This window comes from Chrysochloris asiatica, unplaced genomic scaffold, assembly GCF_000296735.1.
Source record: "Chrysochloris asiatica unplaced genomic scaffold, ChrAsi1.0 scaffold00238, whole genome shotgun sequence".
Lineage (NCBI taxonomy): Eukaryota > Metazoa > Chordata > Mammalia > Afrosoricida > Chrysochloridae > Chrysochloris > Chrysochloris asiatica.
Window position 1 is genome coordinate 1,183,567 of NW_006408756.1, and position 12,514 is coordinate 1,196,080.

Sequence of the window (12,514 nt, forward strand, 5' to 3'; positions counted from 1 at the left end):
GCGGGTGCGCCGCCCGTGTACCCCGTGCTGTGCCCGACCGCTCTGGCGGCCGATGGCGGCTTCACGGCGTCTACGCCATGCCTGGGCCACATTGACTTCCAGGAGCTGCGCATGATGTTGCTGAGCGAGGCCAGCCTGCCAGTGGCCGTGGCGGGCGCGGCAGAGAAGACGCCGAGCGGCGCGGGCGAGGCGGCGGTCCGGGCTAAAGCCTCGGACGGCGCCAACAAGGAGAACGCGGCGGCGGCGGCGGCGGCCGGTGAGGGCGCGCCCGAGGCCCGGGCCAAGTCGGCCGTGCGCGTCCGCCTGGAGGACCGCTTCAACAGCATGCCGGCCGAGCTACCGCGCGGCCCTGAGCCCCCTGAGGCGGGCGTCGCGCTCAACAAGTGTGTGCTGGCCCGGGAGGGGGAGGCGGGAAGTGGGACGCGGCCCCCGGCGGGGGAGGAGTCTGCCTTCCGGTGCCCGCCCCGCTCTCACGCCGGATGCAGCCTACTGGAGACCCACCACGTGGTGTGCCTCTGCACCCGAGTTTGGCGGCTGTGCGGGGCGCAGAAGGCATAATTCAAAAGTGAGACACCCGCCCCAGTTTCCTCCAAGAGGAAGACACAGCGTTCCGAAGTGGGGAGATTGTTGCTGTTAAATGCCTTGGTTCGTAGGGTTTCTAGGAGCATTTGGTGGGTTTGAACCGCCACCTTGCGACTCACACTGACCTTGCAGTCCAGGGCATTGGCCCGCAGCCCCACTCCGGGACTCCGCGAGATCATGTGTGATTTTTGTAATAGATCACCGCTCCTATCTAAAAAATGGAAGGGACCCAGTAGAGAGTGTAATGTTTCAGGGATCCTCTCTGCCACACAGTCCTCATGAGTCTCGGGTTTTCTTTTGTCTTGGCAGTTTGGTAACTCTTATTCGACACCCATCTGAACTAATGAATGTTCCTCTGCACCAGCAACAAAACAAATGTACGACATTAGTGAAGAATAAAACTACCGCTGCAACTACTGCTTTGCAATTTACATACCCACTGTTCACTACAAACGCTTGCTCTACTCCCGGGAGTTCTAACCTTTCACAGACACAGGTAGAGGAGACAACCACGGAGCTTTGCTCGGATATTGAGTCTGAACTCATTGTAGTCAGGTCCCAGGGTTGAATTGAATGACTTTTTAAAACGGAGAATACTACGGTTGTTTGAGATAATTAAAAAATCCTCAGTGCACCTAAAGTTCTTCAAATTGCTTATGAATAGCTTTGACAGTGCTTCAGTTAAAGTGCATTTTCTTTGTGCAGTACTGAGATTAAGACACATATTAATAAAATTACTGTTGCTTCATTTTTTCCAGAGTTCTGGTACCTCCTGTTCTATACTCGAAGCTGCCAAGCATCAGGATATTGGATTGCCTAGAGCATTTTCTTTCTGTTATCAGCAGGAAATTGAATCCACTAAACAGACTTTAGGCAGTAGAAACAAAGCTTTACCTGAGCAGGTTTGGATTAAAGTAGGAGGTAAGCTATAAAGCAGAAGATAGGTGGCATTTTGACCTCACCTGATTTGATGCCCTCCGTTGTTGAGGGGGCAGGCCGGGGAGCTATAAACAGATGAAGCTTTCTTCCAGGCGTGTTTACATGTTAGGGGATCCTTCCATTCCTGTCACCCCAGTCACCTCATGTTGAGCGTTCCTCTGAGTGTCGAACGTAATAATTATACTTTATATTGGAAACACTGCTTTCCGGGGATAATTTTTTTAAAATAGTGAAGTAAATCAGTAAATAGAAAAATTACGTTGTTGTTGTTTGGTGTTGTCAAACCAGCTCCCACTGAAGCTCGCCCACTCGTAGTGACCCCCTGGACAACAGAACAAGACACACCCTGCCCGTTATTGCCGAGCTCCAGCCGTGTTGTAACCACCATGTTCAGCTCATTGAATTTTCCGCCCTCCTGAAGTTACACTCAACGCACAGTCACCTGTTTTTATTATTAGTTTTATACTTCGTGAGTGAGGCAGGAGTCTGCAGCCTGCTAATGACTTAGGGAGGTGAATAACCATAGAAGGATAGTTTGCAGGTGGGCACAAGAGTGAGTTGGGAGCAAGAGGCCTTCGATGATTCAGAACGGTCTAGAAAGGAAGAAACAACTAGAGGCTTACTTTACTAACATGTAAGGTGAACTCAAGCCTGTTCTTCCAGAAAAATCAGTCACTTTCAAGATAATATGAGAGTGCCTCAGAAAGTTGGTGGAAGAATGGAATTAAAGATAATGGGATTCTTCCCTGAACAGACAAGGAGTACAGCTTACACTAGGCTTTTCAAGAGCTAATGCAGATAGGACAGGAATGGAGAACTGTCTAGCCCATGTCTCATGTTTCTCCCATTGTTACTAAGGCCTGGTTCAGGTAAAAGCGTGAATACTTGGAAGGCCTACAGATAGTCACATAGCCCCTGTACCGACTGCTCAGCTTAGGGAGTGAAATAACAATGCTTTGGATTTTCCCCTTACGTCTCCCTTGAAAAGTGTCGCTGCTCTGACATGTCTGCTCAGCGTTTCTTTTCACCATAGAGACTTTGGTTTTGTGGCCATCAGGAGACACGTCTCCAATGACAAGCCCGATGCTGGCTTTTTCTGTTTTTTTTTTTTTTTTTTTTTCATGGAAATCTGACATCTCTGTAGAGTAAAGCTTGGATGCAGTTGCTCATTTTGTGGGAGAATGACCTCTCAGGTGAGGACACGTTTTATCTTAAAGCCACTTTGGTTTTGTTCTCTCTTCTGAGCACTGCCGTTAAAATACCACTTGTCAGATTAGAATAAGTGTATAAAAAGAAAATCCTGTTAGGAAAACATATTTCAAGGCTTTTTTGTTTGTTTCCATTCTGAATATCAGAAGACTTGGTAACTTCTTGGTGTCGTTATTTGTAGGGATATTAGTAGCTGTTGATTAAACAGTATAGGGAGGGATTTGACAGGCTTTATTGAGGATACACCAAAAAACTAATGTTCACTTAGTTGTAAATTCATGTTCAATTTTGTAGCATGAAATTGAAATGTCACACCCCTTCTGGGTAACAGCAACAGTGTAGTTCTTACTGGTTCTGTTCTCTGTGCGACCTGCCCAGTAATGTGTGTATCTGGGGGGGAAAAGGCTGGGGAAAATGTTTTAGCATTGATGGGGATAAATCAAGAAGAATGAAAAATTAAAGTACCACTTTTTTCTTCTTTTGCAAAGAAGAAGCGCTATGTAAACAAGCAATAAATAAGAGGAATCGAAGTAGAGTACGTCAGTTGGACACAAATGTAGAAAGAAGAGCCCTTGGAGAGATTCAGAATGTGGGCGAAGGTTCCACAGCCGCACAGGGCGCTTGGCAATCAGCGGAGTCCTCACAGTCCAACCTGGGGGAGCAGACCCAGAGCGGGCCCCAGGGAGGAAGGTCTCAGCGTAGGGAGAGGCATAACCGAATGGAAAGAGATAGAAGGTAATGCGAGTGATTGATCTAGCCAGGTTGATTTGTATACAATAGTGTTAAAAGTGTAATTGTATTACAGATAAAACGATACTAAAGCTGGTTCTGTGCGGGAAGACCCAGGGTGGATCCCCAGGGTCCCTAAGTACACCCCAGGATTGGCAATTCTCTAGGAGAACTAATGGTTAAGGTTCATTACAGTCAAAGGTACAATCAGCAAAGAGAAAAGGCACAGGGGGCAAACTTGTGTGTGGGGGTTCCTCACTCAGTAGCCTCCCACAGGACATGCTTAACTCCCCCAGTACTGAGTTGTGAAGTGTTGCCAACCAGGGGGGCTCACCAGAGGCTCAGTGCCCACTCACCCCCACAGGCACACCCAAACTCAAGATGCCCCCAGAGGAAAGCATCAACCACATTGTTTGCACAGATAGTTGAAGTGAGCCATTTGTATCGGGGAATTGTGGTAGGAGTCTTCCTGAAGTGACACCTGCCGCAGGCCAGCCTCATAAGCCAACCTTTGAAAAGCTAGCGGCTGGGCCTGCACGTGAGACCACTGGGTTTTGCTTGGTTCTTTTAAAGAATGTTGGGGAGGAGGAGGTTAAACTGTTATTTAAATTGTTTTATCTGTGATTTTATTGGTGCTATTTGTCTATGTAAAATCAAAGTGGTTAATTTGTTTTCTGTTAGGGTTTGAGTTTTGATATGATTCCCTAATACATTATCCTAGTATGGCACTGTAGGATTAGCTCTAGACTGCGAACCACAAGGTCGGCGCTTCAAACCCACCACCTGCTCTTTGGAAACCCTATTTAGGGTTGCTGTGAGTCGGAACCGACTCAAAGGTACTTAACAACAATATGTTATCAATTTTTATAGTCATATATTGAGTCCTTAGTGTGCACTGGTTTCTGTTCTAGCTTCAGGAAATCCAGTGGCCCGCTTGGCAGGCTCTAATGTTGAGCTGAGCTATGCATTAAAGACAGATCCTCTGCTTTTATGTGTCTGTAACACACACTAACGAAAGGGCTTCCTTTTTCCTGCTCCCATTTATTGAATAAACAGTTAATACCTAGTGTGAGTCCTGGTGTGGCGCAGTAGGGTAAACACTGGACCATAAGGTCGGTTTGAATTGCAAGGTTGGCAGTTCAAACTCACCAGCTGCACCTTAGAAACCATGTGCAGGGTCTCTCTGAGTCGGAACTGACTCAACAGCACATAATAGCAACAACACGAGTCCAGCATTGTAGGATAAGCACTGGACTGCTAACCACAAGGTCGGCGGTTCAAGCCAACCAACCGCTCCTCAGAAACCCTATACAGGATCCCTATGAGTGGGAACTAACTCAGAGGCACTTAACAACAACAACAACAATGTGAAAAGCCTTATACTGCATGTTGACAGTAAACTTTGCATTTCAACTCTCTAGCAAATTTCAACTCTGTTTAGGCAAATTCTTTAGCCCTCTCAGCTCAAGTTTCTTATCTTTAAGATAGGGATAGTATCTGCCTCATCTACTTGGGATTGGAGGTAAATGAAATGACATACCAAAAGTGTTAGCTTAGTGCCTGAAAGTTAGAAAGTAGCTGTTTAGCAGCTAGCTGCTGTTTACACTTTGCAAAATCTCTCAAAGTCTAAGTAAATGGTTGTAAAGATAGATGAATAATGAGCGTCATTTTCTATAAACTGTTTAGTAGCAATTCATTTGGGAATTGGACTAGGACATAAATATGCGAAAGTTTGAAATAACTGTCTGCTAAGAGAGGACCCCTGGGAGTTTGGGATTGAGGATACTAACAGGCCTGTTGTCCATCATCTATCTGTCTTGGAGACTCTGAAAGCTATGAATGAGCTCCGAGCATAGCACTGGGTACACTGAATGCCAGTTGTTGAGTGGAAGAATGGTCTGCCCAGATAAATCACTTTTATAAAATGTTTGCCTCCTTTTTGGGGATTTGTGAACCCCTCACTGGTCTAGTCCCTGAGAAGTAAATTGGGAAAACCAGAGAGTGCATCATGGTGGGGGTCAGTGAGGGCGTGGTCCACTCCTGAGCTTCTAGAACAATGAATCCACACCTCCTGGGTGGGACTTAGGGGCCTTGGTGGCACAGTGGTTAAAGTGATTGGCTGCTGATGGAAAGGTTGGGGATTCGAACTCACCTCAGGAGAAGGATGAGGGCAGTGATCTCTGTCCTAGAGAGTTCCTGAGTCAGAATCAGGGAATCAGTGGTGGGACTTCTGTGCAGTGCTCAGTGGCCAGGCTTCCTGAGCTCGAGACCTTCAGGTGATACTATGAAGCCTGTCCCTTCGCTCCTTCATTTTGCTTCCGCTTCTCTCTGTCATTGCTTTGGACTGTGACTGTAGACGCCGAATCCGAATTTGTTGTGATGAATTGAATCTTTTAGTCCCGTTCTGCAATGCTGAGACGGATAAGGCCACAACTCTTCAGTGGACAACAGCATTCCTAAAGTATATTCAGGAAAGACATGGAGATTCTCTCAAAAAGGTCAGTATACAATTGGGCCAGGTAGAGAGATTTTCAGAATTTTACAAGTTTTACGTATGATATTCCGATTTGTCCTTATTTCTGTAAGATACCTTAAAAACGGTCCTTTGTTTTTTGAAACCTAGTATCACGGTTCTCACAAAAAGGAGAGCTCTACTGGTGCTGTGGGTGAGGCCTCAGGCTGCTGGCCTGCGAGGCCAGTGGGAGAAAGATGGAACTGTCTGCTCCTGGGAAGATTTCCAGTCTTGGACCCCTGTACAGGGTTGCTCTGAGTCTGAATCGACTTGGTGGCAGACCCCGAGCCTCTCACAAAGGCTGTGCCTTGTCCTAGCTCAGCAGCTCTTGGCCACAGCAGGGGTCTGCCTAGGGGACTTAGCTCATATTTGTCAACAGAGGCGATGTCAGTCCAGCTCCTCCCACAGCCAACAGGCCCGGGCGCTGAACAGGACTGCCCCTTCGAGGGCCTTGCTTCATCTGTTTCCCTCTTCTGTGTTGCTTAATTCATCCAGTTCCTTATTTTCATTATAAATTACGCAGTGGAAAGTGCAATCCTTACTTTATGCCAAATCGACCCTAAGTGGACCATTTGTAGTCATTGATGATGTGCTTACCCTTTAATAGTGTTAGAGGTAGCATATTGGTTTGTTTTAATAAAATGAAATTGTTATTTTTTTTAAAAAATGATTTCATGATTGGCTGTGTGAACATGTTGTTGGTGTTAAGTGCTGTCGAGTCAGTTTCAACTCTATCGGGTTTCCAAGAGCAGCTGATGGGTTTCAGCTGTCAGCTTTGTGGTTAATAGTCCAGTTTTGATTCTGCAGTGCCATACTAGGAGTCTGTAAATTGCTATTCATGTCATTTATTAAACTATGACTAAGGTAAAGTTTACACCTTTTAAAATTAATAAAAGCTTTTGTGACCGATCTCTATATAGTCTCAGAGAGTAAATCGATTTAAAACTAGTTTCTATGATTTATTACACACGTGCACACATAATGCTTTCTGGATGTGGATTATTTATGGGCCAGGTCATGAGACACCAGCTGAAAGGAATTTGGATAGAAATAGCCTAAACATGGCTGCACTTGGCTTTTCCCCATGAAATTTCCTCTTTCTCTTACATGATTTTTTTTTTAATTTCATTTTGTTGTTTTTTGAGAATACACACAGAAAAACATGCACCAATTCAGCTGCTTCTAACTGCACCTGTACAGACAGTCTGACTGTCCGTCCATTTGTGCGGCCAGTCTCAACGTCCTTCACTGAGTTGTTCCTCCCCAATGGGCCGGAATTCACTGCCTACTAAGGTTCCTATTTAAGGAGCTCTGGTAGTGTAGTAGTTAAAAGTCAGGCTACTACCCTCAAGATCAGCAGTACGAGACTACCAGCTGTTCCGCAGAAGAAAGAAACTCTTTTCTTCGGAACGAGCTTCGGAAACACTTGTTAAGTACAGTTGAGTCCGACCCATAGTGACCCTGAACAAGGTTTCTGAGGCTGTAAATCTTTACGGGAGCAGAAAACCTCATCTTTCTCCCTTGGAGCAGCTGGTAGTTTCGAACTGCTGACCTTGCGGTTCGCAGCCTGATTCATAACCACTACGCTACCAGAGCTCCTTTTGGAAACTAGGCAGGGTAAAATGAGTTGAAACCGACTCCATGGCACATAACCACCACCACCAAGGTTCCTGTTGAATTTGTCCAGTTAACTGTTATTACTTTGATCCCATATAGATAGTATTTTAAAAACTTCTTATAGTGAAGGTTTACTAAACAAGCATATAGTTTCCAAAGAGCATAATACTCAAGGCAGACATTTTCTTAGGGAAGAAGACTTCAGGGGACAGTGTTAGCTTAAGGTGGAAAGGTAATCTCAGGACACTAGTTTCAGGGGTTCACGCTCCAGAAGCCCAGCCTCTATGACATTTTGAGATTCTGTTCTTCCTTTCCCCCATTTTTATCAGGATTCTTCTGTGGAATCTTCCATCAAAGTGTTCAGTAACAGTAGCAGGATGCCATCCAGTTCTTCTGGTTTAATGGCAGAGGCGTCAGTGGTTTGTGGAGATCGTAGCCACGCTGTCCCCATCCTCTATTCCTGTCCCTTCCCTCTGTTGCTCCAGGGCCATAAAGACCAGCTGTGCTTTGGGTGTACGCTTGTAGTTTGTAAGTCCCGAGGTCCTTCACGATGAACCGGGAGGTAGAACAGAATCACTAGACGCACTATTAGGCCAATTCACTGGAATGTCCTATGGAGCCATGACCCCAAGCCTCCCAACTAAGGAACCGGATCCCATGAGCTGTTGGGTGTCCATAAGCAGCCTCAGCCGCTACTTTTTTGTTTTGTTTTAGTTTTGATCACTGTTGTAGAAACACCTGTCACACAGCTTTTGCCAGTTCAGTTTTTGCAGGTGTACAACTTACTGATAATAGTTTTGTTCATTCAAGATGGACTATGTGAGCGTTTTGCATGAAGAGAACTTTCGGACTGGTTGCTTTCAGCAAATCTTTTCTGCTACAACCAGGCCTGCTTCAGATACTAGGATGCTTAGACTAGGACACCTGGAGACAGCCAGCTAGCAAGTAGACAGGTTGCTGAGGCTGGGACAGGCAGGTGATGTTAAGACAGAGAGACTGCCCAAGGGGCTTCTTTAGACTGAAGATCAAAGGTTGAGTGCAGACCCACCGGAGGAGGAGGAGAAACAGCAGCCAGCCTGGCCAGGGCGCTGCAGTTCCAGTGTCTCCCCACCCCCAGGGCTACCACCATGGGTGAAGGGCGCATGGGAACCCCAGTGCCAGGGGCAGTCAAAGGAGCAGTCCTGTGAGGTGTGGCAGGAAACGGGCGGGAAGAGTGTAGTTCTCAGGGAGCACTGGGCTTGGGGTTCCTAAACAGGGAGTTTTACCAAGGCACTCTGGCTGCCAGGTGGAGGGACTAGGAGGATGCTGCAGTGGTTCTGGTGAGAGGCGGGCCTTCAAGATGTCTGCTGGTGCTTGAGCTGAGTGGGTTCTGGTCACTGAGATGGGAAGACTGGATGAAGCAAGAAGTGGCTGCCTCCCAGCTTTCAGTGGGAAGGTGGGGCACGTGTGTGTGGAGCACAGACAGTCGGAGAGAAATTTGGGAAAGAGATGACTCACTTGGATTAGAGTGCATTGAATACCTGTATCATCATCACCTAATCTCAACACCATGTTTACACACACGTTTGCTGAGCATTTCAAAAGAAAATCACAAACATCATACATAGTTAGGCATGCGCCTACAAGAAGAGATCTGTCTCAGTTCCACTAAGGTCCTCTCAAAGGCCAGAGTCCTTCTCCTCCATCATTGCAGTCCTACTCAGATTTCTCCACAATGTGGGAAAATAACTGCTGACGGCTTTCTGTTTCAGACCTTGCTGGGCTCTTGTCAGCTCGGCAGTTCCCGCTCCACCCTGCAGATGGTTTGTTACATAACAGTTATCATTTAATCACTTTCAACTGCACATTTCAATGGCGTTACATAATTCACAAGGTTCTGCAACCACTACAAATAGAAACCCAGCAGTACCCTCTAAGGGACACTCCCACTGCCCTGTCCCAGCCCCGGTCAGCACTAGTCTACTTTCTTTCTCTGTGCATTTGCCTGTTTTCGATAGTTCTTATCAGTGGGATCACACATTATTGGGACTTGTTTCTTTTAGGGTGTCGTAGCGTGTGTCACAACTTCATGTCTCTTTGTGGCTGAGGAATATCCCATTGTGTAAATGGACTTTGTTGTTGTTGTATACCGTTAAGTCTTAGCACACCTGTATAGGGCTTTCAGGGAGTGGCTGGTGAGTTTGAACCACCAATCTTGCAGTTAGCTTATCCTACAGCGCCACTCCAGAACAACATTGTGTTAATCTGTGCATCTGTGGATGGGCACTTGGGTTGTGTCCACCTTTGGGCCACTATAAATAGTGCTGCAGTGAACATGGGTGTACATCTTTCGGGAGTCTCTTGGGAATATACGTAGGAGTGGAATTGCAGGGCCCTATGGTAGTTGTCCGCCACTCATTTGTCAGTTTGCTGGACTCTGGTGGCTTACATGTTGCTGTGATTCTGGAAGTTATGCCACTGGTATTTTAAATGCCTTATTGTTAGTGGTCCAGTCCATGGTGGATAAGTTTCAGCTGAGCCTTCTGACTAAGACTGACTAGGAAGAAGAAAGAGATGGACTACTTCTGAATTTATAGTCATTGAAAACCTTATGAATAACATGAAATACTGTCTGTTAGCACCAGTTTATTGAATCTTGAAGCATGATGAAGAGCACCAGAATATTGTCAGATACAGTGCCGGAAGATGAGCCCCTTGTGTTAGAAGGCATTGGGTTAGAAGGCATGACTGGGGAAGAGCTGCTTCCTCAAAGTAGAGTTGACCATAATGACACAAATGGAGTAAAGCTTTGAGGACCTTCATTTACTTATGGGGCACAACTAAAAATGAGGAGAAACAGCTGTAAAATATCTATTAATAATCAGAACATGAATGCATCAAGTTCATGAATCTAGGAAAATTGAAAGTTGTCAAAAATGAAATGGAACGCGTGAATATCCATATCCTAGATGTTTGTAAACTAAAATGGACTGGTGTTTGCTGTGTTGAATCTGACAGTTACATAGTTTTCTGTGCTGGGAATGACAAATTGAAGAGGTATGGCATTGCATTCATCATCAAAAAGCATTTCAAGATACGTTTTAAAGTACAACACTGTCTGTGATTGGATAATATCTGTATGCCTATAAGGAAGACCAGTTGATACAACTATTATCAAATTTACACACCAGTCATTAAAGCCAGTGATGGTGAAATTAAAGAATTATACCAGCTCCTTCAGTCTGAAATTGATCAAACATGCAATCAAGATGTGTTTGATCATTATCGGTTATTGGAATGCAAAGGTTGGAAACCAAGAGGAAGGATCAGTAGTTGAAAAATATGGCCTTGGTGATAAAAATGATGCTGGAGATCGCATGATAAAATTTTGCAAGACCAATGATCTCTTCATTGCAGATTCCGTTTTAAAACACCATAAAAGATGATTATACACATGGACCTCACCAGATGACATAAACAGAAATCAAACTGACTGCATCTGTGCAAAGAGACTGCAGAAAGGCTTCATATATCATCAGCCAAAACAAGGCCAGGGGCAGGTTGTGGTTAACCCAAGTCTACGAGAGCCAAAATATGGCCCTGAACTCATTCCACCTGAATTCAGAGATCATCTGAAGAACAGAGTTGATGCATTAGACACTAATGATCAAAGACCAGAAGAGTTGTGGTCAGGAAGAAAGCAAAAGGCCATTAAGAAGACAAGAAAGAAAGAAAAGACAAAATAGATGTCAGAAGAGACTCTTAAAACTGCTCTCCAGTGTAGAGATGCTAAAGCAAAATGGAAGAAATGAGGAGGTAAAAGAGCTAAACTGAAAATTTCAGAGCTCGACTCGAGAAGACAAGGTCAAATATTACAATGAAATGTGTGAAGACCTCGTGATAGAAAACCAAAAGGGAAGAACACATTCAGCATTCAAGCTGAGGGAACTGAAGAAAAAATTCAAACCTCGATTTGCAGTGTTGGTGCTATAGGATAAGCTCTCGACCTCAAGGTCCATTTGAGCCAGCCGCTCTTCGGAAACCCTATACAGGGTTGCTGTGAGTCGGAACCAACTTGAATGCGCTTAACAACAACAACAACATGGGCAAAATATTGAATGATGCAGAAAGCATCAAAAGAAGATGGAAGGAATACAGAGTCACTGTACTAAAAAGATATGATCAGTGTTCAACCATTTCAAGAGGTATAGAATATGATCAAGAGCCAATGAACTGTAACCATGACGGTGAAACGATATATGATAGGATGAATGTAAAGCTAATGTTCTTCCATGTAAACTATCACATAATTCACAATAAAACATTAAAAATAAATAAAACACAGGTAAACAAACAAAAAGAGCCAATGACACTAAAGGAAGAAGTCCAAGGTGCACTGAAGGCATTGGCAAAGAACAAGACTCTCAGAATTGATGGAGTTCAAATGGAAATATTTCAACAGACTGATGGCGGCACTAGAGGCACTCACTCATCTGTGACAAGAAATTTGGAGGACAGCTACTTGGTCAACTGATTTAAGAGATCCATGTTTGTGCCCATTTCAAAGAGAGGTAACCCAGGGAATGCGGAAATCATTGGACAATATCATTACTATTGCATGCAAATAAAATTTTGTTAAAGATAATTGAAGAGAGAACAAACAAGATGGCGGATCGGGTGGAAGTGCAGTAAGGAGCTCCGTCAGCAACAACACCGAATACAGGACCGACCAAGCAGGCTCAGGGAATGGTCCCAGAACTCTGAACCACATATAAAGGAATATTTAGAAGGTTGGAAGACTTACAGCTAGGGGAATTTGTAGCAGAAGCAAGAAATCCATTGCTTTCTAATTCAAGATGCTCAGCTGCTCCAGGAGCCGCCATCTTGGGTGAGACCAAGCAGGAGAAGGGTCAGAGCAGCCACGGATGCCTGACAGAACCGCGGAGA

The 12,514-nt window shown here is 45.1% G+C and overlaps 1 protein-coding gene across 1 annotated transcript in view; it reads left to right on the top strand.

The window, feature by feature from the left end:
• Positions 1-3: 3 nt before the first annotated feature.
• The window catches only part of TCFL5 (transcription factor-like 5 (basic helix-loop-helix)), a gene marked incomplete at its 5' end in the record, with an annotated part of 22,721 nt that continues 10,210 nt past the window's right edge, over positions 4-12,514 (top strand). The window contains 5 exons of the mRNA XM_006873388.1: positions 4-383; positions 892-1,078; positions 1,341-1,503; positions 3,219-3,465; positions 5,816-5,957. Coding sequence (XP_006873450.1) covers positions 4-383; positions 892-1,078; positions 1,341-1,503; positions 3,219-3,465; positions 5,816-5,957 — 1,119 coding nt within the window. The remainder of the gene's footprint in view (positions 384-891; positions 1,079-1,340; positions 1,504-3,218; positions 3,466-5,815; positions 5,958-12,514) is intronic.